Source organism: Melopsittacus undulatus, chromosome 4 (genome assembly GCF_012275295.1).
Source record: "Melopsittacus undulatus isolate bMelUnd1 chromosome 4, bMelUnd1.mat.Z, whole genome shotgun sequence".
NCBI lineage: Eukaryota > Metazoa > Chordata > Aves > Psittaciformes > Psittaculidae > Melopsittacus > Melopsittacus undulatus.
This window is the reverse complement of record NC_047530.1, coordinates 110,056,412-110,083,870: the sequence shown is the minus strand read 5'-3', so window position 1 is coordinate 110,083,870 and position 27,459 is coordinate 110,056,412. Positions and strand designations below refer to the sequence as shown.

The 27,459-nt window shown below is 41.1% G+C and overlaps 1 protein-coding gene across 2 annotated transcripts in view; it reads right to left on the bottom strand.

The window, feature by feature from the left end:
• DOCK1 (dedicator of cytokinesis 1) overlaps window positions 1-27,459 on the bottom strand; it is a 367,459-nt gene that overhangs the window by 12,672 nt on the left and 327,328 nt on the right. For both annotated transcript variants that reach the window (XM_034061789.1, XM_034061790.1), the window contains exons 45-51: window positions 23,996-24,172; window positions 22,615-22,698; window positions 17,411-17,548; window positions 14,442-14,587; window positions 9,879-10,077; window positions 5,391-5,544; window positions 181-326 (exon numbers count right to left, since the gene is read on the bottom strand). In XM_034061789.1, the coding sequence (XP_033917680.1) occupies window positions 181-326; window positions 5,391-5,544; window positions 9,879-10,077; window positions 14,442-14,587; window positions 17,411-17,548; window positions 22,615-22,698; window positions 23,996-24,172 (1,044 nt within the window). The remainder of the gene's footprint in view (window positions 1-180; window positions 327-5,390; window positions 5,545-9,878; window positions 10,078-14,441; window positions 14,588-17,410; window positions 17,549-22,614; window positions 22,699-23,995; window positions 24,173-27,459) is intronic.

Below are 27,459 nucleotides of genomic sequence, written 5' to 3'. Positions count from 1 at the left end.
AATCCGACCTCCCTTTAGGTTGGTCCCTTTGAGTGATGCTGTTCCCTTCTGCTCTACACACTTGTTTGGAACAGCAGGAATCTCTGATCTGAAACATCCATGAGCAGAATTCCATCTCACTGTGGATGGTTCAGGCTACAAAGAAAACTGCAGTAAATCATCATCCTCACTGGGACTCACCCTTTGATGGGCAGGGGGGGAGGTCGTCGGGCTGATCAAGTCTTGACTTTCCATGAGGTTCCCATAATCGGCCATGCTTCCTTTGAGAGGCAGAGGAGGAGGAACGTCGGGGATGTCAGAGCTGGACATACCATTGAGCTCCAGGTCTGTAAAGATCAACACTGAGTTAGTTCATTCAGTAACTGAATCAAACCCAAAGATCCACATTCCTACATCAGTTCCTATGGCACTGATACTGCCGTAACGCTGCACAAGCGCTATCTTTGTCTATGTCTTCATCCTTGTTACTTGAATGATGCCCTCTTTTTAATAGAAAATGATTTTTACTTCAGATTTCCTGCCAAGATATTCAGAGCTCAGCAAATGTAATTTTTCTCAGCTGTAAGCTCTGCATTTTCACCTTCACACTTCAACAGAAGTTCTGGGAAGTGCACTAAGAAAGCAGAATCGAGCTGAGCTTTATTTACTTCCCCTCATTAAAATAAAAGCATCTTGTTAATAAAATGCACAAATGAAAGCCTATAATTAACTACATCTGCCCCCAAAACTTCCCAAGTCCAGGTAACTGTAATAAATGAGCAGGCATTGGCTGTTGAGTAAATAAAATCACGCAAGAGAAAGTACAAAACATTTATTATTGCTGTTTGCTGGCTAGAAAGTTCCCTTCTCTTAGCAGATAAATCCTAGCAGGTAGGTGCTGTAAAGGCAAATAGCCTGAGGGACAGTGAAGTTTATTGAGGCCTGAGTGATACATTGGTTTTGGTGTCGAAATCCACCCACGGTGCATTTCAGGGAAACTCAGTCATTTTAATACAGGCGAAACCCACTGCGAGCTCTATGGGGTAAGAAACTTAATTTATTCCTTATAAATTAGGGAAGTGTTTTGATTTAGGAAATGAAGAAAAAGCTCTTTTTATTTCACAGGGGTGATTGGTGAAACAAGGGGAGGATTTGTTTATGCAGGTGTTTTGATTGCAAGGTTCCTTTCAGTATCTCACCAAAGCATCCTTTTATGGCTCCTCCAAACGGCCTCTCACTAACACAATTTAACTGTGAGGTGGCTCTATTGATTTGTCACTGGAAGCTGTAATTTTCCTCTTCATCTTTTCACTTGAACTTTCAACTATGTCTGGACAAGAGTGTTTTTCACCCTGGGACTTCAACATTTCAGTGGCTTCTTCTATATCAGGCTGAAAAGAGTTGTTTGTCCTCTAGGACTTCCATCCCTTATTGCTTTTTCCAGTGCTCCTGTTTTACATCCTTCCTCTTCTATATAAATAGGATTTCTCCACTCCCTTAACATTCATAATATTTTCCTTTAAATATCTCCATCAGAATCTATTTCTGCTGAGCTCATGTCATCGAACATGTAACTGGAAATACCACCTCACATTTGCAACTGAACATTGATGCTGTGAATGAACTTCCCTGTTCATTCCATATGAATTTCCCAGCCATATCATACATCTAAAGATCATGAGGCATTTGAGACCATAAACCTCACAAAACAGCTCCTTGATATACATCCTGCATGTCTCATCCACAACTATGCATCTCTCTATATGATCTATTTGTTTTTTCCATGCAGTTATGGATAATATTGGGAGGTATTTGGAGAATGGCATTTTCTTCAGTGTTGTAGTTTTAGCCAGAACTTTAGCAGAACCTTGACACCTGCTTTAAAAAGGGAAACCTTCTTTTGGGGTTTACTGTAAACGAGGCATGTTTTTAGGTTTCACTATATACATTCCTTGGCTGAAAACTGAAAATGAATATAATTACTCACTATTACCCAAAGATAGAGTGAATTTAAATGCCCTGAGCACTTTATCTTTGCATCTTACAGGATATTACAGTATCTACCAGCTCCATTTAAGCCACTGGCTGGGGCTTTGAGCAACCTGCTCTAGTGGAAGGTGTCCCTGCCCATGGCAGGGGGTTGGAAATGGGAAACCTTTAAGGTCCCTTCCAACCCAACCCATTCTATGACTACATGTAGACTAACAGGTGTTAATAAGAAGATGCTAACACCAGTTTTGTTAGGAATGATACAAAACCTTTGTTTCTTTAATGTTGACACTTGGAAGATCAATGGAAAGGCAGATGAGCCATGTTTTCACTAGGGCTGCAGATGAAACAAGGTGTGGAGGCAACACTTTACATCCGCAATACTCTGAACAACCTACATGGTCACCAACTATCTGTGCAACTGCGTTCTGCTCTGCTTCTGTCCCTTTCCCTACATTACAGCACTAATTTCCTGCAGCCCCCACTGTGTTCCTACATGGCACCTTCACTACTTCATCCTTTTGCAAAACAGCAATAAATAAATCCCTTTGAACGTGGACAGAGTATTTCCATCCACATGAATAGTTCATAACATGCATTAACAACATCATTTGCATTCACTCTGGCAAACTATTTAGTAGAACAACAAAGCTCTATAATGAACAAAACCTACTTGCCCTAACTAATCTCTCCCACAGTTTAATGAAAGGCAGGAGTCACCAACCCCCCTGCAGAAACAGGTATTGCCACAAACTTCAGTCATTTTCAGTTGTGTTTCAAGATCTATTTGCCACAGATCTATTCATTTTCTCCTGCTCCATTCAGCTGAACAACACGGCGCTAACTCAGGCACTGTACAAATAATTACTCATCATTTCAGGTTGGTTGTCATTATTCAAGGTGTTTCATCAGACTAATATCCTCTGAATATTTGTTCCTTGCCTTACATGGGCCACTGAGGATATCTTTGAGCTGGCAGGAGATCAGTTAGATGCCTGCTTTTTTCCATCTTAACCTAATGATCAGATTTTACACTCCATTCTCCTAAGCTGCCAGCTAACAAGCAAGCAGGATTACTTAGCAACCCATTAACTGCATTTAGCCAATTTATACACTGAAGCAACTTCTTGATCCTTGGAATTCCTAAAATCATTTATCATGACAAATCCTCAATTAGGGACAAGACAGAATCACAGAATCTATCGAAGACAGGCTGAGAAAGTTGGGGCTGTTCAGCCTGGAGACCTCATAGCAGCCTTCTGATATCTGAAGGGGGCCTACAGGGATGCTGGGGAGGGACTCTTCATTAGGGACTGTAGTGATAGGACAAGGGGTAACGGGTTGAAACTTAAACAGCAGAGGTTTAGATTGGATCTAAGGAAGAAATTCTTTACTGTGAGGGTGCTGAGGCACTGGAATGGGTTGCCCAGGGAGGTTGTGAATGCTCCATCCCTGGCAGTGTTCAGGGCCAGGTTGGATGAAGCCTTGGGTGCCATGGTTTAGTGTGAGGTGTCCCTGCCCACAGCAGGGGGTTTGGAACTGGATCATCTTAAGGTCATTTCCAACCCTAACTATTCTATGACTCTGTGATTCTATGATTTGGCAAGAAGCTGAACCTTTCTATGTAACACCAATAAATCTCCAGCACACATATATTATTTACTATTATATATTATTTATATTTAAAGATATATAGTATTTATACTTATTTATATCTACTATATCTATTAAATATTCTCAGAATGCTGCATCCCTGGCAGTGTTCAAGACCAGGCTGGACAGAGCCCACAGTGACATGGTCTAGGGTGAGGCATCCATGTCCAGAGCAGGGAGATTGGAACTGGATGATCTTAAGGTCCTTTCCATCCCAACCCATTCTATGGTTCTATGATCTGTGTGCAGAAAGATATGATAACTTCAAATCCTTTTTTAAAGGAGAAATCAAGTTAGTTTTAATAAAAGGTACACAGGAAGAACTAATCCAATTCAAAGAATATCTTTTGCATGAGCATATATACTCTATTTCTCTGTATTTCCAGTATTTAGCTGGTAGATTCTTGCTATCAAAACTGTAAAGAAGAGTCCAGTGTTATAAAAACATTTGGCTTAGGTGCCTGGCTCTGCAATGGAAACGCTGCATTGATTTCCTCTTGCTTATCCCTCTTCCACACGTCTGCAATCAGCAATTTCAAATCATTAAAGCAAAGCCACGTGCCTTTAGAAGGCAGTTCTGTTGCTATAGATCTGTAGAATAAACACATTCCAGCTCACAGGATGTGTATCTGCAACTGGGAACATGAACTTTCCAAACCACTATTTAGAGGAAAAGGTTTTAAGTACCACAAGACATAAATAAAACAGTGACTTTGATGGAACAAGACTTTCTTCTTAAAACTGACCTATTCACCCCTTTACTACTATACCACTATTCAACCCTTTATTCACACATCTATTCACCCCTTTACTAACATCACTGAACTCTTGGCAACTGCACTAGCATTTGGGTACATGTATCAAGTAGATCAAAAGATAATACATTACTGTTTTATCCTGTGTTAGCAATTAAAAGCTCTGAATAGCAGGTTTTGGACAACAGCACAGACATGGGTGCTGTGCTACACCCAGTTTTGCAATAGGCATTCCTGAAGACTGAAGAAAATAGGTGATATTTTACATAAAACGGGAAGTTTAGATTGGATCTAAGGAAGAAGTTCTTTACTGTGAGGGTGCTGAGGCACTGGAATGGGTTGCCCAGGGAGGTTGTGAATGCTCCATCCCTGGCAGTGTTCAAGGCCAGGTTGGATGAAGCCTTGGGTGCCATGGTTTAGTGTGAGGTGTCCCTGCCCATGGCAGGGGGGTTGGAACTGGATGATCTTAAGGTCCTTTCCAACCCTAACTATTCTATGACTCTGTGATTGTATAAAACCTGAGTTATAGATGTTAATGTCAAAAAATACATCAAAAAGACTGTTTTTTTTCCCCTCTCCTGGCTTGTACTCACTAAGCAGCAAATAAAAGTTGGTTTCAAGTACAATTACATTAAAAGACTGTTTTTTTCTGAGCCTTTATGCTCCAGAAGCCCCCAAATCCAATACAGAATCAAGTCCAACACTAATTTTTGACAGTTACTCTATATGTAAGAAATGGTTAACGATTATTTGTCAAGGAAATCAACTTTTTCAATCCAACAACTGTGCTTTAGGAAAATGGTGAAATAATTGCTTCTGACAAATGCCAGGAACACGGTGTTAAGAGGTAAGTTCTTGTTCCTGCAAGCGATCCCATGGTGAGGGCAAAAAGAGCAGCTCCAAGGACTCAAACCACAGTGTAACACAATGTTCAGGAAACACATCTCCCCACTCTAAGTTATTGTACATAGAATTTGCTAGGAAAAGAAGATTTAACTCAGATTGAGGACTCACTGGACTGTATGCTGAAGGAAAGCTTTGTCCGTGGAGTTATTGGGGGTGGTGTCACTTGGGAGCTGGGAGGTGATGGGGAGACGGAGAAGCGTCTTTCACTTGAAATGACGTTTATGACTTGGCTTTTTGGTCTCTGTGGTCGCAGTGGGCTGATCTGCACAGGGGAGAAAACAGAGACATTAAAGGAATGCACGCTGTTACTGAAAGCAGAGCTTGGGATTGCTGTATTTTCCTCAGTACCTCTTAAACAGCAATAAGGCAATGGTAACACACACAGTACTTCTGATTTAATGCAGTATTTCACAGCTCCGAATGTTTTTCCCTTGCCCCAAGGAATCACAATGAGATTTAAGGCATACACCTTCCCATAGCCTGGCATATTTTCCTGAAGCAACGAGCCAATTCCCCAAACTCTTGCTTTGTAGCAGCCAAGGAAGTCTGTATCCTTACACAACATTACACAGCATCCAGAATATTTTCTGTGTGTTGTGAAGGAGAAGCCTGAGGTGAGGGAGGAGTGCTTCCTTTTGTTGTCACAAAACAAACCTTAAGAGGCTTTGTATGAAAGGCTGTGTCTCTGAGACCCTTCTATGGGAAATAAATGACCATGATGTATGTAACTTCTTTTGGAGAGTTCATCAAGACCTTTCAGAAATGTTGCTGATGCTAAAATTCAAGTTCTAACACTCCAAAGGTTTCTGCTTCCAAGATCTTTTAAACCATACTTTTAGTATAAAGGATAAGCAAAGGAATCACTATCTCAGAGACATAGAATTATAAGAAAGCAACTCAGGAAATCACAGGAATTGATTAGGAAAGCTGCAATGCCAGAAGCCACAGAAAACCCAACAACTAGAATCAAGGTCCCAAGTTAACCTGGTCTGTAGGTACCCAAATAAACCTTCATTTCTTCTGTGACTGATGAGCTTGGTCCTCTTAAAGCTTCACATGGCTCTGCCAGGGAATATGAACTCAACAATGAGAATTTATGCTAAAGGGGTTTATGTAATACTTAGAAGAAGATATAAATCTTTAGTAAACTATGAAGACATTACTGACCAACTTCACATACCAAAGTGCTTAGGTTATCCTCTGACATGATCGTAGTGGTACAAGGTCTCTGTAATTAGGGCTTGGGATCAGTCCATAAATTCCTTATGACTACAGTGAAATTTGGAACTGGATGATCTTAAGGTCCTTTCTAACCCTAACTATTCTATGAGTTAAGCCATGCAACTAGACAACACAGCCTCCAAATACTCCTTTCTAAAGAATATATAAAAGCTCCAAGCAATGATTCTACAGTTTTATAATCTACCCATGTTCTTCCATTGCAATTCATGTTATTGGAAACAAAAGAAATTCCTATATAACAGAATCCATCACAGTGATGGAAACACTCATTTCGTTAGAGAACATCATCTTTGAAGGGATAGCAGAAGCTCTGCAGAGATGGGAATGGCCACAGTCTGACTTGATGCTCTCTGTAAAACTGGTATCAGTCTTGCAAGTACATTGCACAAAGTAGTGGGTAACCAGGATCTAGACTAGATTCACATATAAGGTTGTTGCAGCCTTCCCTCCTGAAAGCAAACCCCTGCTAACAACCTATTTGTAGTGGGTAAAAGAATGATTTAGAATCCGAGTGTGGTCAAGCATCAGCAAACTGTGAGGTGTGTGTGGTGTGGTGAATATCTGAAACTGGACTTCTGAACCACCAAGCACAAGCCTGCTATCTGCCAGCTATAAATGGCATGGGCTGCTTGTAACCTGTGATGACACGTGGGTGGAACAGAAGTGACCCTCCTGCTCATACACAGATGTAAGCCAGTGATTAAGAGGCTGACCATGCACTGTGCACCTGCACATCCATTACTTTGACATATCTCTCTACCCAAATCCATCACATGTTCTCGTTTATTCCATCTCATCCATGACAATTTTGAGCACTGTTTTTCCAGGCTGCTGAGTATCCTTCAGCACCACTTCAGACCACACTTCATCACCCAGTCTTGCTCTGGTGTGTCAGATGTGCCATAAGTTACTCTGTAGTCAGCATGTTTGGGGTCTGCCACATCCTTCCTACCCACAGAGCAGCCTCCTCCATAGAAGAAAGATGGGCTTAACCCATCTGGTGTTGGCAAATCCAAGCTGGATGTTGTTCTTTCACCCATTCTCTTAAAGATACTTCTAAATTGGCACTGTACTATAGAAAAGGATGTCTTCTGCTGTAAAGCCCCCAAATATTTGACAAGTCAGGACTTGGAATCTATTAGAAAATTCACCAAATAACTGAAAACTTGTAATTGAATTAGTGATGGTACAAGTGAGTTCTAAACTCTCAACAGAACAAATCCAATAACTATCATACAAAATCTAGTAACTAATAGTAGTTTATTGCTAAAATATCACTTAAACTCTTTAAATCTTTCATTTTAATTTTAATTTCTGGTAAAATCTGGATTCTGACTCTTTTCTTTTGGAAAAACCTAACCTCTAATTTTCCTCCTTTTCCATTGCATCATCACCTTTTCTCCTCACAAACTTTCTGCTTCCAACTTATTCATGACAGAGATATCAAACCGCCTTATTCTTCATAAAACACAGAAGTAACAGTGCTCTGGGAGCAATTTCCACTTAAAAAGGGAACTGTTACAGAGTTCAGCCCACAAAAGTGGAACAATGGAAAAGCTGAATTCTTACTCACAAAAGATAAGAGTTTCCCTTTTATATCATTAACAAGGGGACGCGTCTGCAGAACGCACAAGGTTTAACACTAATTTTATCTTTAAGTTGCTTGCTATGATATGGATAAAATTCCTGAAGACAGCAGTGGGAATTGTACAACCACTCTTGTAAACTGACCTCAAGAGAGTGGTTCCCCTATCTCACCTGCAAGAGAAAACAAACTGCACTAACAGCAAGCATTAAAAATTGACTCGGGTGTTTTGGAGCTCATCAGGCAGTTTGCAGATACTGAAAAAGGAGTTTTTCCCTCACCAGCAAACTCCTTTTCTTATTATTGATCCATGGATTTCAAGAAGCTGAAAGTAACTAATTCTGACATTTGATTTCCCTCCCTCTCTATAACCAGCGGAGTATCAGTCATACCAGTCACGCATTGAAAGCTTGACTGGGAAGAGTGTAAAACTTGAGCCTGGTCTTTACTTGGTTTTGTTCCTCTGATGACAAATGGGAATATGCCTGGAAGGGTTCACATGTCCTTTCTAGCCAGCATTTGCATTTTTCCAGTCATAAGCAACCTTCTCCAATGCCCAAGACCTCTCAGAGATGACAGTGAACTTGTAGTGACATCAACCAGCTCTCCAGCATCCTTGGATGCCTCCCATCTGCTCTAGTGGAAGGTGTCCCTGCCCATGGCAGGGGGTTGGAACTGGATGGGCTCTAAGTTCCTTTCTAACACAAACCATCCTGGGATTCTATGACATGGAAATCTCACCAAAAGTATTCTCTGCCTGAAAACACTCTAATGATGCTGACCTGGCTGGCTTTGGAGGAGAAAGCTCCATTTAAACAAACCATGGCTGATCCTAAATGTGCTGAATTCAATGGGAAAACTCACTGGATTCAAAGGAGTCTGGGTGAAAAGCCTGAGATGCACAAAGGGGATTTTAGCTGAGGTTTTTGCTGAGCTAACACTGGGTCTACATCAGACAGAACAACTCTGATCTTCCCAGCTGTTAGAAGGCACGTCTGAGACATTAAGCTCATCTTCGGATGGAAAGGGAGGAGCAAACCCAGAAAAGAGAGGAACAAGGGCACACTTTAAACTATTGGCCTCCAAACAGGTGTCCAGGCAGGGATTTGGAGATTACACATAGGTTAACACTAGTTACACGTAGTTCACACAATCCCTGCTCCAGCTTCAAATGGCCTTGCTTTCAGTTTCAGAGCTGAAACTTCTCGTTACCCAAGCCTTTAGGATAGTGTCAGTGAATTAAATACATGCCAAGAAGAGAGGGCTTAAGAGAGATATGTCCTGTGGTTAATACCCTTACACACAGCCACCACTGGAACTGCTCATGATTTTCTGCTCAAAATAGCCTTCAAGAATACATAATAGCCACACACAAAATGACCTGGTAACATTCCCACTAAACAGTGCCTTGCAGAAGTCAGCTGATATATGAGAAAACCCATCAGGATCTATTGGGAACCTTAAATATAGAAAAGGCTGCTAAAATGGTAGCATTTATTTTACTTAGGATATACCATCTGTTCCTTTTATCAAATAGTCCTATATAATTTTTGGTTAGGGTTTTCGTATGAGAGACTGTGATTTTTCTACACTGCAAATAAACCTTGTATTTTTGATGCATTATCACATATATTATCATCGTAGCATATTCCCTTGGAGATAGTTTTGGTCTAAAAAGAAACTAAATCACCAAAATCACCATTTTCCTTTAAAAAAGAGAAAGAACACTGCTCAGAATTAGATAAAGCATTACTTGCTAATCAAGTTACCGTTTCTGACAGGATCACTGCTTCAGACTGCTGCAGAGAAATATCAGTAGATTTGAATTCTTTATCAAATATCTCTTGATGTTTGCTGTTCCTTTTCTCTTTCTTCTTCTCTTTCTTATCTTTATCTAGGTCATCCTTGTCCAATTTATCTTGAGACCTAGAATGCATCTTTTTGGGCAGGAGGGGCTCCAGCACAAACCTAAAGGAAATGGTTGATGGTTAGAGCAGTAAAATACCTTTGTGACCTTTGTTTGGATGTTTCCCAATTCTCCTTTTATGCAATCGCAGAATCATCTATGATCCTTTGAGTTAGTGATGCTTTGCTAAGCCAGGAAAACTCAGCAGAGAGAAAAGGAGGGGGCAAAAGGTTGTAACAATCACAATTGTCTTACAATTAAATTTACTGCTGAAGACCCAATACTGGGTATTTCCATGCTCTGTAGTAAGTTAACTGGTTTACAGCTACACAAACTCCTGAGTTCCACTGTATGTGGTTTACATAACAATGAGGTTCCCCTCCAGCACTTCCACTACACATGGCAGGGGTGCCAGCACCCACCTGGAAAACAGTGTTATATAAGCATAGGCAATAGTACAGTGCATTAAAGAAATGTCACTCCTATGTTTCTCGCACCCCTGGTAGATGCAGTCCATGTGTCTACCAATGTCAAGTCCCCAAATACCTCCTGGATCTTCATTTTCTGGGCTTCATTTGGGTGGAGAAAGAGGATGTATTTATTCCTCAGAGAAGGAATAACAGCTCAGAAATTGCTTTGCAGAGGTGGAGTGATTTTCTGTGGAACATGCACAACAGAAAATGCTTTTCATCCTTGTAACTCACGACAATTACAGCACCTGCTCTCTGTAAAGCAAACAGCATCACCCCTAATGCAAGGGAAACACCTATACAGTGCACAAAAGCAGGAGGTATAGAGATTTAACGGCAGACACAAGCCCCATTGCTGTCTCTAATAACACCTTGTTTGTCTATTTGGTTTTGTATGCATTTTTATGGCATCTTGGTTTTATATTATATATATAATTGTATACTTGAGGACATATATCCATGAGTGCCCACATGTAGTCACAGACCCACACCTCTGCTCCCATACAGCATGCCCTGGTAAGGGGGAACCAGGAGGGCTGAGCTGAGCTGTTCTGGTGTTCCAGGTACACTCCAGAATGACAAATCAGCCAGATACTAACAAAGGGCAAAGCCAGTTTCCAAAGCCCAGATGCATTTACCCACCTGGAATGCTTCAAGTGTGTGAATACAAGCAAGGTTGATGTACTACAGCCACCAGCTCTGCAATTTGTACAGTTCATGTACAAATCTCATGGTGAGATTTTACCTGACAGGTTTTCAGAGGATGTCTGAAAACATCACATTACAAAACTGAAACCAAACCAAAAATACCCCCAAAAAGGAACCAGCTTACGTTTTAACATTGGGAAAGTATTTACTATCCCATGGGGATGCGTGCACGTACAGGCCACAGTCTGAACTGCGTTCAGTTTTGGTCCCACTGGACAAAAAAGGTGTGGATGGGCTGAAGATGGTCCAGAGGAGGGCCATAAAGATGATCCAAGGGCTGCGAAGCTAATGAGGAAAGGCAGAAAGAGCTGGGCTTGTTCAGAGAAGCCTGGAGAAGGCTCAGAGGAGACCTTATCACCATGCTCCAGTGTTTAAAGAGTGGCTACAAAGAAGATGGAGACTCCCTTTCTACAAGGAGTCCCATGGAAAAGACAAGGGGTGATGGGCACAAGTTACTGCTGGGGAGATTCCAGATGGAGGCAAGAGGAGAATGTTTCCTAATGAGAACAACCAGACACTGGAATCACCTCCCCTGGGAAGTGGTGACTCCCCAGTGTTGGACTTGGCTGGACAAGGTGCTGGGACATCTAGCTTAGATCATGCTTTGCCTAGAAAGGCTGAATTGGGTAATCCTTAAGGTTCCTTCAAATGTTGTATTCTGTGATTCTATGACTGCAATAGTGGAATTTGCAGTACAGTAATCCTAATCATCTCCATCAGCAGCAGTATCCACAATTACTGCTCTTTGTTAGGTTTGAAGCACTAAAGGCTATTCAGTCTTTATCCTGAGTTAGCTCATTTGATGCAAAGAAAGCTACAACCTGCGGCAGAGGCCCCTGAGCCATTCTGCCTCATAGCCAAAGCCAGAACCATGTGGTTTGGGAGACAAAACCTCAAGCTTTCTTCACCCCATTTTATAGATAGGGAAAAGGGAGGGTAATGATTTGCCCAGGGCCACAACACCTGGACCAGAAGACACCAGCTCTCCAAACACCACGTGTTTTACCCACAAATTGCTTATTTTAGCTGCTTTTACGAGGCTGGAGGGCAGCAATAGCCACCTCGCAGGCTGATTGCAAGTTTAACAGAGGATTTGCCATTCTTCAGACAAGGATGAATTGCTTCCCTCCCAGGCATTACTATTATTAGGACTATTAATAATCTGTATGCAATGTATGGGTGATAAACTGGGTTATCACACCATGCTCCTGCTTGAAGTACATTAGGACTTTCAATAGATGGCTGATGACACAGCCATACTGGGACTCCCCCACTTCCAACCAGTGCTTAGAAGAGCTCAGATTTGTACTTCCAAGTCCCATTTTAAGCAGGGAATAAACCCAAGGTCCTTTTCTAAGGTCAGGGTTTTATTTGTACATAGAGCTGTAAAACACATTATACATTGGGAGCTGTAAAACACATACTATGTCAGTGTCTGCTTTGAGTTTTTACTGTTTAAAAGCTCCAAAGCAGGAGAAGCTGGAGATGGCATAACATAGAAGTTGGATGAGCTGGGCAAGACAATCTGTGGGCTCTGTTTTTAATAGTTACTTAGTTTCATCTGTAATCTCAGAATTAACATATGAATAGGAGGAGAATGGAAAGCAGGAGAGGACAACTGACCATAAACCAAATCAACTAGGGTAGGGACATGGGGGATCTTCTTCCAAGTTAGTAGTGACAAAGCACCCACATGATTTTTACAGTCATTTGATTTTTTGAGGTCCTTCATTATGTTCTTTACATCTGATGATATTTCTCTTGCTCCACTGATCAGGCAAATGTGCATTTTCCCCAGGTTTTCCCAGTGATGACAGTTGTTCATTATAGTTTCCTCACACAGATCCCAGATGTATTGCTCCAGGCTTGAAGTAGGAGCTGAAATACACTGTGATCTTCGTAAGGGTTTTGTAATATACATACTAAGTGGATTCATGAGATGCTCCCAAACTGCTGAGTGACACCTCCATCAGCAAAGCTGGGATGGAGAGGTGAAAGTGGAGAAAATAGCATCCAATGAGAAATTAAATTATACATAACCATTTTGAAGGGAAATAAAGAAGTAGATGCAGGGAAGGAAAGAATCACAGTATTTTACTTCTGAGATAAAGTTGCCCTCTATGCAGGGATGGATCCAGCAAGACAACTTTTGTGGATGAATTAAGTCAAAACACATTATCACCTCTGCTGTCCTACGTTTATATCACCATGACTCACCATGTATACATTATGGAGGGTAATGCAATGGAGCTGAGTTGCAGTTCTTCCCAATGGGTAAATAAACTGCTTGTAGTCAAAGGAAGTATCATATAGGTCCTTAGATGCTGTGTTTAATTTTACACTCTGGTCAGGCAGAAACTGCCTCTGAAGGTTCACAGGGGACACTTCAGGAGCCCTTCAGGAGGCTTTAAAAACCTGCCTCCTTGGTCATACATTAAGTTTCTGGATTATGGGCATCCCTGGGGGGGAGGAAGAGGGAGAAGGAAACTTCTGAACCCCAGAAAGCAAAGAGATTGTGCTGTTCTTTTGAGGGATGTGCCTGTGAGACAGGGCTTATCAACAGGATTCCTGGTTCTCGCATGAAATATCTTGATAAGTCTTGTTGCCATAAGCAGCTTTTCCTCTGGCAGCAGAAGTGAGCAGAAATGATTGAACAGGTAGCTAATCCCTTCCTTCTCCCAAGATCCACCTGTTTACCACGACAGGGCTGGCTGAACACGCATCTCATCATTGACTTTGGACAGCATCACTCTGAACGATTACACTTGTGATGCTTTAGAAGGGGATCATTTATCGCCTGCTTGTTTGGGGTTTTTAGCTTGAATGCTTAGGGGATTTTGTTTAGCTTTATTATAAAGAGAACCAAGGAAAGCATTCCTTAATGGTTAAAAAAGGGACAAAGAATATACCTGGAGATAAATGTCTGTATAGTTTGGGGATTCTTTTAGCCAAGGCTGACTTAAAAGCACCATGCCTCCCCCAGACTAGTTAGCCACATTGCTGTGTCACATTAGTGTCTGTGGGATACAATCATGATCCAAGTCTAGAATAAAAGTCCCAACCAAATCACCCCACAGTTCCTTATGGGAGAAAACCATTATCCTGCTGCCACACAGGAGGAGTCAGTGGGATGGGAAAGAGTAACACTGAGATCTGGAGTGTGGTGGGGATGATCCTCAAATCCTATCAATGTGCACACCAAACAGTGCTTTACAGAGATAAGACCTGAATGGCTATTTGTTACTCACCCATCCGAGCCAGGCCGAGAAGGTGTGCTGTCAGAGGAGATGGAAGACACTGATGCAACAGAGAGGGGCCTTGAGGATGATGGCATTGTGAAGGATCTCACCATAGACCGTGGCCGGCTGCCTCGTCTGTCATCCAGACTTGAAAGCTGCAATGAGGAAACACAAGATCTTACTTCTTAAATCCCAGTAGAGCTGACATCTGGTTACCAAAAGTAATGTGGAGATGTTATATGGCTTTTCTCCTATGTAGAGTTTGATATGATTTAACTATTCATTGTTTAACAACAAAGGAACAAACTCTAAAGAAAAAACCCATTTAAAGGGCTAGGAAGAAATATGGAGGTCCTCATAGGCACATGTATAACTTTAATCATATTCCAATAATTCCTTTGTTTCAATGGTATTTACATGCTTTTTTTTACATCTGGGCTTTGAAAAGGAGCTTTCTACAAATAACTTTGTTTTTCATCCATCTCCACATCTGAATTCACTGCCCTGTCAGTATATTTAAATGAAATGGAGCTTAAAAAGGAAAAAGAGAAAGAAAGATATTCAAAAGAAATGTGAAGAGAGCCAATTTACAGAGTGCCATCGAGGTGAAGAAGCAAATCTATGAAAGGTTTTTTATGCTGTTTCAGACAATTTCAGAGTTCTGAATATTTATGCAAGCTTTGTTAGTCATTAATAACTGGTATATGCATAAAATAATTGAACTCTTTCAGTCAACAAATAAGAAGCTCATGCTGTTTAATTACAGGTATATTTTCCACCCTGTCAGCTCCTGGTAAATTGGCCTTGTACAAGGAAGACAGAAGCGATAAAACTCCATCAATCCTGACAATTCTTACTGGTGGGTAGAATGAAATTAGAAAGATAACACCACCTGAGTATGACTTTCCAGTGAAAGTCATACCTCATTGAAATGACTGACACACAAGTATCATTAATGTCAATTATTCCTGCTCTCCTTGGGAATAAATTGCTATTAGAACTTTTCTCCTCTTAAATATATTGCCAAGATGGGATTTGAAGGGCTACAAACAGAACACCGCTTAGAAGGGTACCATAAAGGCTCGCACATTCCCCATAAGATCTCACTGTTCCCATTAAAAGAAGTCATCACTATAGATAAAAGTGAAAATTAATCTCTGAAAGAAGGCCTGTCATAAAACACAACAGGATACTTCACTGGCATACACTATGGCACGCACTGAGGTTTTGGGAACTCAGAGAACATCACTTGGCACTTCTTTGCTATCCTGCCTCCTGCAGCATCTTTCTTGCCAGCCCCTTAGCCCAGGATGCTCTGCATCTCATAGAATCCTGGAATGGTTTGGGTTGGAAAGGACCTTAAAGCTCACTCAGCTCCAACCCCTGCCACGGGCAGGGACCCCTTCCACTGGAGCAGCTGCTCCAAGCCCCTGTGTCCAACCTGGCCTTGAGCACTGCCAGGGATGGGGCAGCCACAGCTTCTCTGGGCAACTCACTGTGCAGAAAGCAGAAGTTCCGTCCCTCACTGTATCCTGCACCATCCATCCCTGAGCACAAACCTCTGTGGGATTTTCCATAGACAATTTGGAACCAAAATCACATCCTATTCACATTGATGTGATTGACATAACATCCATAAACTCAGTGGCATGTGTGCATTAGTGACCATATCCAGAACTGAATGAGGAGGGTGCTGTGTGAAGGCTATTTAGGCACATCTAGATTGCTTCACTCTTTTTAGAATCAGTTTGGTGGCTGCTGCTCATTTAGGGGCAGAAGTAACAGTGAGGAACTTCTAATTGGTATGATTTTCCATTTTCCTATTTCTTAATCATTTATTTCTTAATTTATTAAGGACTGGATTGCAATGGAGCTCCCTGCTGATATTCTTGCCTTGGGAGGTTTAAGGATGGGAAGGCAGGAAGGGCATGAAAAGGGTGCAAAGGTCCTCTGTGACCTCCCTGTGCAACTGTGCTTTAGGCACTGTTTCCAGGCAATAGGTGAAAACCACAATTACAGATGTTTTTAGCCTCATGGTTGCAGAAGGTAACCTTCAACATCTGAGCCCAGGAAGTACCATCTGTCTCAATATGCATGTGAATTGACACAGCAACTCCAAACATGATGATCCAACCCCAACTGGGGCAACCACGCAATTCAGCCTTCTCATAAGGAAGCCACCACACACTAGATCATCTTTAAGGTCCCTTCCCACACAAACCATTCTGTGTTTCTATGATTCCAAGTTCAGCAGCAAAGGGAGGATGCCAGAACTGCTCCAGTGGAAGGGATCCCTGCCTGTGGCAGGGGTTGGAACTGGATGAGCTTTAAGATCCCTTCCAACTCAAACCATTCTAGTATTCTATTTGGCCTTCCTCCCTCATGGGTAACACTCAAATGCAAGACAGATATCCACTGGAAAAGCCACGGAATACTTGGCTGTGCCTTAATGATGAAGCAGCAACTGAAACCAGCTTGTTGGAATGGCAAAAGCAGGAACTCCAGCACTATGAAATCCCATTGAGTAGCAGCTATCTTATTATTGCCCACCTGCAAATGCAAGGGTGGTACCAGAGTATGTAAGACTGCATGAAACTCTAGAGCAGCACAGCCCTCATGTGTCAAAAGGAATTACATCTATGGAAAGTGAATTCAGCTCTAGAACCATGCTATAATGGCAATTTTATTTTGTTTTGCTTTTTTAAACCCATTTCCTTAAAAACTGAAGAATTATCTTGACTTTGGGTAATTTAGAAACTGTTCCCATGCTGGGAAATGAAAGCACTGAGGCTTTCTGAGCATCTTTAATAGCATCCACTCAGTATTTAATAATCTGATGACCACTGAGAACAACCAGGCAATGCTGCATCAACCCTGCTTTTGTCATCAGTGGGAATTATAATAGAGAAATAGACAACTGCCTGGAATTTAAGGGAATTCCACACATCTAGGAAATACGAAGTTAGCAGATAACTTACAATAGCGCGGACCCCGTACTGCTTTTCCACTTTGTCTTTCAGCTGCCTGAAGCAAGCCTCCATCCGCTCGTGGAACGGCCGCAGCGCCTCTGTCACCTTCTCCCCATGAATCCGGATGCCTTCTGCCAGGAATGGGATCTGGAAAACAGAGTTATGCTGCTTCAGTCTGCCTGGTCCTTCCTAACGGAGGGGTTAGGGTGAGACTCCCAAGTATGTTGCATGAGGGGGGAAAGAGCTCATATAATAATAATAATACTGATAATGACAGTAATGATAATAACAATAATAACATTGTCATCAACAACAATCATGAGACTTGTTCAGCCTGGAGAAGGCTTCTTAAGGGGAGACCTGAGAGCAGCTCCAGTGCCTAAAGGGGCTGCAGGAAAGCTGGAGAGGGGCTTGGGACAAGGGATGTAGGGACAGGCCAAGGGGAATGGCTTGAACCTGCCAGAACAGGGGAGACTGAGCTGAGCTCTTAGGCAGAAGCTGTTCCCTGTGAGGGTGCTGAGGCGCTGGCACAGGGTGCCCAGAGAAGCTGTGGCTGCCCCATCCCTGGCAGTGCTCAAGGCCAGGTTGGACACAGGGGCTTGGAGCAGCTGCTCCAGTGGAAGGGGTCCCTGCCCGTGGCAGGGGTTGGAGCTGGAGGAGCTTTAAGGTCTCTTCCAACCCAAACCATTCTATGTGTCTATGATTCTATGTTCACCATAATTCATTAGTTATGAATCATAACAGTAAAAAAAGGATCTAAAAATCTGTTATAAATGATTTCCTTTTTTCTCTGTTAACTAAAGTCCTTTAAAACGAATACCCCCCTAGCTCTGCCCTGTAATCACACGCTGGAGGCACAGCTGAATTTATCAGACAGCACAAACATTCCTCTGATGTTATATTCACAGGCCCCCATACACACTGCACTTCCAAATGGCAAACTGATGAATGCTGACTCTCACACCGGGTTATTAATACCAGTCCCTTCCCTGCTTCGTGAGGATATAACCTTAAAGGAGAAAATACTTGCATGCTTTGTTTAATAAATCCTATTTATATAACTGGTAATGGTCTACATTCTCTGACGTGTATATACTGCAGAGCAGTATTTATTAATAAAACATATAGGTTTATGTACTACTCATTTCTCCTTAGAAAAACCCTTTTATTCTCTTTGGGAGCAAAACAGAGGAGAATGAAACTAAATTAATTCTCTGTTGTAACTGAAAATACTCATTTATCTTGGAGGCTTCTGTCACAGAACATCCCTGCCAAAGGAGGATTATAGAATTAGTTCATAGTGTGGAGGTGTAGCTGACCTTTTAAAATGGTTTAAGAGAGACATTTTCATTCCCACAGCCATCCAGACACACCATTAGACTTTGCTACCTCCAGCTTAGGAAAAATATTTCCTCTTCCAGGTCTGTTTCAGCCCACACAGTGCTCTGATTCTAACTTGGGTCTGCTCTGCAGCAATCACGCTAAGAGGCTGCTTCTTCATAACTCATAATTAAATCATAAAACTGATTAAAACCACATCTTTCTAATAGGACTGAGCAGCAATCAGAAGGAGCAGCTTTATTAGTAAGAATAATAAAGACACAGGTGAATTACAGATGAACAAACTCAAGCAATCTTACCTAGAGAATTCGCCGTGATTTGGCACCCTTTAAAAGGACACAGACTCTCTTAAAAGACTATAAAGTAAGAATTATGACAGACTGTTTTGTTTGTAGCCACTTTTCAAACTGAAGGTGCCAAGGAGGGTTGCACTGTTGGGATAGTGCATACAACCAGCTTGAGAAGCAAACTAATAGGAGAGTTGATGGCCAAGTCTGTTGGAGTGAGTGTAGGTTTGGAGAACATGAGTACCTAAAGGCTGGTGGCCAGCTACAACTGTTAAGTCAAGGGACTAAGGAACAGGCAAGAGGCAGCATCCAACTATGAGGGAATCAAAGCAGACCAGAACTCATAGAAGAAGAAGGAATGACTTGGTACTCCTTAACAGAAGCTGAACTTACTAAACTTCCCATGGCTTTGGTACAGAACTTCCATGAGATTTCTGAGGCAGGATGTTTGATCGCCCTGTCCAAGGCCACTTAAGCCTTTAAACATTTATCAAGTGCAGGAGGAAATTACCTTCAGACTGTCTTACAACCTCTGCTTCACCTTCTATTAACTTCATTGTTGCCACATCTCCTTTCCAGACACTGACACAGGGAATGTGGTGATGAGTGACACCGAGTTTCAAACCTCTGTGAATCTGTGCCAGATGCAGAGACAGAGGCAGGATTTTGCCACGTTCATAGAACAGAATCATAGAATCAACTGGGTTGGAAAAGACCTTTAAGATCATCAAGTCCAGCCATTAGCTCAGCACTGGCAAGCCCACCACTAAACCATGTCATTGGGATAGATATCACAACATCACTATATGATATAGTGAATTCATTTGGTTTTGAAGCAATGGTGGGGTTTGCTTATGGCTCTATTGCAAAAGACTCTACAGGGCACCCTCAAGAAAGTAGCTGGGCACCCTGAAGAAGCAAAGTAGCTGAGCTAAAAATGCACAAGCTAAATGAGAAAGGAAACCAGCTCAAGGTAAGACTTATTTTATGCTTATAATCTTTGTTGGTTTTCAAGTTTTATGGAGTTCCACTGCAAATTAAAATTAATGTCTGATTTTTGTCTTTTTGTTTTAAAATATCTTCATCAGTTTGGCTGAAATAAAAAAGTGACACAGATTTCAATTATTGAAATTAATCTTATAGCCCAAATATTAGAAGAAAGTCTTTCATAATATATAAAGTATGATAATAGAGGTTTCATTTGGTATGCTGCGATTCAGCTGTATGGTACATACTGCTTTTGGTATGCTGTAAATGCATAAGCTAAACAGAGTGATTGATGCCATCAAATATTCATCTTGCTACCATAATTTCAATCAATGATTTCATTATCTTCATGTTAACAGATCTTGGACTGATGTTGTTCCATGGAAAGCTTTTGTTTCCTGAGTCAGAAAAGCAAAAAAGATGGACAAAAATGGAGATTGCTTTACTAATGCTATTTATTTCATGAAACTGTGCACTTGAAGTTCACAGGAATTATAAAGGGATAATATCCTGAAGAGCATGAATTCCATAGCACAGTGGAGAGCAAGGTAAGGTAAGGGGATAGGAAAAGAATCAAATTTAACTAGTCAGCTGATAACACGATTGTCAGGCTACGATTTCATATATCCAGATTGATTTATACAGCATAAAGCAAATCTCCGTGTGATTACAAAACTCCAAGCCCCACATTATTGAAAGATGAAAACTCATTTTTGCATTCAATCACTGTCAAGGCCGTGATGAATTCAGACCAGTGCCTCACTCCGGAAAGCTTCCATAACAATTCCCTCTCCTGACACCAGCCAATATGTGGCAGGCAGCTCCCCACTTACACAGCCTGAAATTAGATGAGGTTTAAGTCTTAGGATAAATGGAATGTATATGAAATATATAATGTAACTGAAAAGCACTGATTTCCACTGTGAAATTGCTACACCCTATATGAAACAACTTTTCAGCTATAAAAACTAGGTTTTGACTCCTTTTCTCTGTTTTGCTGGTTCCCATTGTTTAGAACTCCAGTAGTGATGGGGAATGATCATACAATCCCACATTGGTTTGGGTTGGAAAGGACCTTAAAGCTCCTCCAGCTCCAACCCCTGCCATGGGCAGGGACCCCTTCCACTGGAGCAGCTGCTCCAAGCCCCTGTGTCCAACCTGGCCTTGAACACTGCCAGGAATAGGGTGTATTTAATTATATATTTAAAATCACTGAATAATTAAAACAGGGCCTGATTAGCTGCCATACACATTTTCAAATACTAATACTATTTTAATACATAAATGTCACCAAAGTGAATCTTTGCTGAGGGAAAGTGTGTTTGTGATTCATTTGAAGTACTGCTATCAGAGGCAAAGGCATGGAGCTGACATCAAGTGAAGTCTTTTGGGATCAAATTATTTTCCTCTATAAAACTTAAAGTTCCTAAAACCTAATCTTCTGTAAAAGCTCACAAGGAAATAAATAAATACATAAGTTTTTTTTGCAGGCTAAAAGAGTTTCTATTCAGTTATAGCTTTATGGTCTTCAGGGGATTTTTTCCTTAAATTCAGTATCTTTGGTTCTACCACCTCTGAGATTGAATCCTATAGAAATGTAAATTATTCCCTTTATAATAAAGATAAATTGAATATAAAAGGATAACGATGCACTCTGTTCTTCTGTGGGAAAAACACTTCCAAGTATATTGGTAGTTTTTAGTGATCATAAAATTACCTTGAGACCACTGGAAAATGTCCAGTATATGACTATGGAACAAAACTGGAATTGTTCCTTATTTGTCCTGAAAAACATCCTTTGGTACATGTAAAGCAGTTCTTCATGTAGGAGGGTTCCTGCTTTGCCTCAGGCACAGGGCTGGAAACCTCGGTTCCAACCCCAGTTCAGGTAATACTGCCTGTCTGATTTCTCCTCTAAAACACTGACATAAAAATACCAGGTGTTTTCACATGCTTTATGAACCAGGAGTATTCTTGTTCCATGCTAAGGTGTACAGAAAACAAAAGTTTCATAACATCTATAATGAATTTACTGAGTATTTTGCATGGAAACTAAGTTTTGCACCTCTCACGTTGAATATTCTGTGCTAAAGGTACTGGAAGTATGGACAGAAAGGTTAATAAATGGAAGATATGTTGTTTGAAGAAAGAAGTGGATATGTGAAAACATACTGTCCCAGTGTGTGCGCAAGCAGGGGAGGGATTCAGGGTTAGGGATTTCTTCTTACTGCCTGAGAAGAGTTTCTGAAATCAGCCTTAGAAAATTCAAATGCAAAACCAAACTACCAGTAACACCATCAACATCATGACAAAGTCTTTTCTGAGCTGATCTAGATGGGATATTTCCACTGTATTATGGTTACAAAAAGAACGTAAGAAAGAAAAGAGGTCGATCATGTGTGTTCCTTGAGGGTTTATCAAAAGACAAATGATGTCAGGTTTGGAAAGATGCACTTTAGCTCAAGTTCCAGCACAGCTTTAAATGGCAATGAAGTGTACAAAGGGTGAATAGTTTAATGCCTGCTTTTTCTCAAAGGTGACATTAAAGAGCCTTTGTACAGCAGTTGAGCCCAACCAACCTGGCTGAAAAGAGCTTACCTGCCAAGCAATCAGATCCTTCAGCTTCTCAATCTTGTCATGATCTTCTGGATGCTCGTGCATATATTTGTCAGTGAAAAAAGCCTGGGTAAGAGAAAGAAATGAGAAGTTATTTCAGAGAGGGAATCAATGTCTACTGCCACAGCAGAATTACCTACAGCAAAGAGAAATGAATGCATCCAAAGGTTCTGCAGAACAATGAGAGCTACAAAGTGAAGATCTAGGAAAGAGATGCAGAATTTAACAGTGTTTTAAGATGAAGATATCAGTGAAGTAGGCAGATGAGCAGATGGTGATCAAGTTCAAATCTCATGGGCAGAGGACTTGGCACAGCTCTGAAATGGCTTTCTAGCAGTTCCAGAAATTATAGTATGTGAAATGGGTGAGAGTCACAGAAGGACATCAACAGATGGATAGAACAACACATACATCAGCATGTACATTCTCCATTTATGTTAGGACATACGTCTTGTTTGTGTATGCCAACTTAGCATGACCAATATTCATAGAATCATGGAATGATTTGGGTTGGAAAGAGACCTTAAGATCATTCAGTTCCAGCCCCCTGCCACAGGCAGGGACACCTTCCAGTACACCAGACTGTTCCAAGCCCCTGTGTCCAACCAGGCCTTGAACACTGCCAGGGATGGGGCAGGCACAGCTTCTCTGGGCACCCTGTGCTACCACCCTCACAGTAAAGAACTTCTTCCTTATACTCAACCTAAATATTCCCTGTTTAAGTTTGAACCCATTACCCCTTGTCCTATCACTGCAGTCCCACACATATGCACAACATAACAATAGATACAGCGTTTAATGTTTCCCGATGCTACTATATCATCCCATATAACTTTAAAAGCTAATGCTGCAAACATGCCGTTAAGACTATTTAGACATATTTGCAACTGACTGCTATCTCAGAGTCTCTACCATAGGATTCATCCTTTAAAAACTCATCTATTTGAAAGCAAAAGAGAGAACTGCAATCAGCTACTTTGAAGTTCTCCCAGACATTCTCAGCTCCTATGTCCAAGAGCATGAGAGCCCATGCTGGGAATGCTGGCAGTGTGTAGCTCTAGTAAGGGATTGTTCACCGTGCCCCTACAGGAGTACTCTTGCTGCTAAACACATCAACTCTTACTTCAAATGTAGAAAGTCAAAATCCCATCCATAAATACCAGAAAGACATTTAAAATCATGCAATCCTATAATCAACTAGGTTGGAAAAGACCTTTGAGAGGATCAAGTCCAAGCAAATTGGTAGATTTTAAGCAATGTTCTACTAAGTATGCATGTGAGGAGACCCACATAGTGTTTAGATACAACTAGAGACACATCTCAAAGAGATGAAGAGGTGAAAGACAGGCAATTCTGACATTACCTTCTCATAGTTTGTGAACCCTCCCATGACCGCAGGATCCACAATGCCATTCAGCAGCATTGAGAGAGGGTTGATGGGAAGATTTGGATCATTTAAGTGCTGTTGAACCATATTATTGATCTTATCATTTGTGAGCTGCATGGTTTCTATTGCGTTTTCCAGTGGACTGATTTCAACCTAAAACAAGAACAAAAGGATGTTATAATCAAGAAGCAGGATTTTGACCTACTACAGAAGTGGATGGCTACCAAACCACCACAATTAGAAGGATATCAGGGGCTTCAGAACCAAAGATATTTTAACCAGAAAGGGTCATTTCAGACACTGAGATACTCGGGATCTGGTCTGATAATACAAGAGGAGATAAGTTAAATGCATTTCACTGCTGTGGGATGGATTACACCTCAGCACAACAGCACAACGTTTAGACAGGCTCTGAAAAGAACCACGTGAGGTTTTGGGAGGATTATAGAGAACACCAAAGATTACAAGTCAGCGTGTTTTAGCAGTGCAAAGAAGATGCAGCTTAATGTAGGAAAAGAAATGATAACTTAATGTGGATTTTCTGATGGAAAATTGAATCCTAAGCAGCTCAAGAATCAAGCTGATCATTTTGCTGTGATTATTTTGGTGTATTTCCAAGGAAATGAAGTTTAATATGTTGAAGAGATGATTTCTAAGCCAGCTGCTGTGCTTTTCCCATGAGGTCACATTTTATTCAACTCAACACTGATACCTGAAGGAAGAAATATTCTTTCTCACATAGCCCAATGAAGGGAGCTCCTCAGATGTCTTCATGGGGTAAATTAGGATTTGTACAGTGTAAAATTTGCTTTATTTTAATTGACTGATCATAGAACCACAGAATCCCAGCCTGGTTTGGGAAGGGACCTTAAAGCTCATCCAGCTCCAACCCCTGCCACGGGCAGGGACCCCTTCCACTGGAGCAGCTGCTCCAAGCCCCTGTGTCCAACCTGGCCTTGAGCACTGCCAGGGATGGGGCAGCCACAGCTTCTCTGGGCACCCTGTGCCAGCGCCTCAGCACCCTCCCAGGGAACAGCTTCTGCCTAAGAGCTCAGCTCAGTCTCCCCTGTTCTGGCAGGTTCAAGCCATTCCCCTTGGCCTGTCCATACAGGCCCCTGTAAAATCTCCAACTATTATTTACAACCGGATACTGTGTCCTTCAGAATGACATGTTGGAAAAACAGTATTAAAATATTTAAGTATTGCTGAAATATGTCCCTTTAGTGAATGGGATGACAATTACTAACTTGCAGCATCCTGGGGCACAGACAGTCCTCACTGGAAGACACGGCTTATTTACATTAAAGAAATGATGTGGTAGGAATAGAAAAGGAAGGTTAATTGAGGCCTGTGAGGAAAATGCAAGTGTATATTTGATTACAGCCTAATTTACATAAATGCTACATAAACAAAGCAGCACTTCTACCTGGCTATCAGTTGCTTACCATGTTCCTGAGAACCACTTATAATCAAATCTCTTTAGTTACTCTTACACCTGCCATCTGATTACATCAAGGATGCTTTAATTAGCGTTTTTAGCAGTGTGCCTGGTGAATGTGGCAGGAGCACGATGGTTCTGTGGTGGCTGTGGAGCAGAGCAGGCTCACATGGACAAGTTATGACTGCCCTTCAGAGCTGGTTGTGCTGTGGGTGCAATTTGGCCTCTGGGAAGCAAGACCACATTCAACATCTGATTCAGCGCGAACTGTTGTGAGCATCACCTGCTAAATTTAGGATTCTGTCATTTGTATTAATGGGCTTCTAACTATGCAATAATTTGTTGATGAACCATTGCTTTTAAAGCTCTTGAATATCTACAGAAATTAGCACTCATTGAACTGACTTTTTTGACTTCTCTGTATCAGCAATCACGGCTTTCTTTCTCATTCCCCTTTCTTTTACTACTCTTCTAATCCTCCCTCTACTCTTTTTAAAAGCAGATGGAGAATTGCAGTTCCCATCCTCCTACTACACACTGTGCTTTGGAACTTACTGACAGCTATTAAAAATATCTATATTTGTGAATTATGAGTCTTCCAAGTAGCTTGCTAACTCTGGGCACTACACCATCTATTCAGGGCAAACAGAAACTACATACTCCTGATCCAATAGCAACACTAAAAAACTGAGCATCAAAGCAAAACAGAGATGAGTGTTTTTGCCTTTTAAAACCAAATGCAATTCCAAGCCCAGTTTCTAATTCACTGCCTGGCCTCAGCAAATGCTTACTCTACAACTACTTGTGTCCAGCTAAAATCAGATAGAGAATAATGAATGTGTACAACAAATTCCTTGCAGATAATGAACAGATTGAAAAGGTTTAGGTAAAAAGAATCAGAAGGAGTTTTAAAAGCAGATAGATTTAAGGCAATTATGCATGTTCCTCTACGGGTTAGGTAGCATAATACACTGCATTTATTAAACTACTCACTTCTCTCTCAGCACTGGTTTCCTATGATCTCACCTCTTCCTTTAAAGATATTCTAGCTCCATCAATAAAATATGAAATGTGGAATGCTACTTTAATCCACAGTGTTTAGTGAAACACCAAGACTATCTGTATCCATAGTCAGAATTTAGCCTTACAAGAATGTAAACCCCATGATCATGCTTCCAGCTGACAGGAATGTTGAAGCAAGTCATCCTGATTTTGGAGTAACTATGCCAGAGCTAGGTCAAGAGTTACCCGTTGCTGTCTTCCCACCTATTATTAAGCTCCATTCTGGTATCATTCTTCAGCTGCGTGACTAAAATAATCCCTACTTTCAAAGAGCTCATAGAAAACCCTCTCCAAGGATTTGAGCCCATTTCGATGACAAGTGTAGTGTTAAAGGTGTGCGTATACAAATTGCCTGCACAAAGCAGCCTGTCAGCCTGTGCTCTTAATTCAGAAGGAAAAGAGACTTTCATCAGCCTTCACAAACACCACTTTTTGCAATCATGAAGATAAACACAATCTTCTCTATCAGGATTATATTGAACTTACAAAGTTCATTAAAAATTCAATGTGTTTTATTCAGCTGCCTATTACTGTCAAACCCCACATTCATATTCTGTTACTATAGATACCATAGTAATTTTCCGCATTCCTTCTGTTCATCTAAATACAACTGTCCAACATAACCTCAATGGAGCAATGAAAAAGGTTTTAATTAATCATATGCAAATTGTTCTTTTCCTTTAAAAATAAGCCTCACAAGAGAGATTTAAACACTGCAGTAACAATGTTTTTATTGCTCCTTAAAAATTACAGCTGCGTAAGAATAACTTAATCTTAAAGGCGTTTATTGGGTATTTCTTATCTAAACAGTCTAAATGACATATCAGAAATGCCTAATTTGGAGCTGCTCTGTGAGGTTGCCAGGGTGCGTTTGGGCTAACTATGGAAAGGAAACAACAACAATCTTTGATGACAAGTGATAAGTAGAGAAGAAACTCAG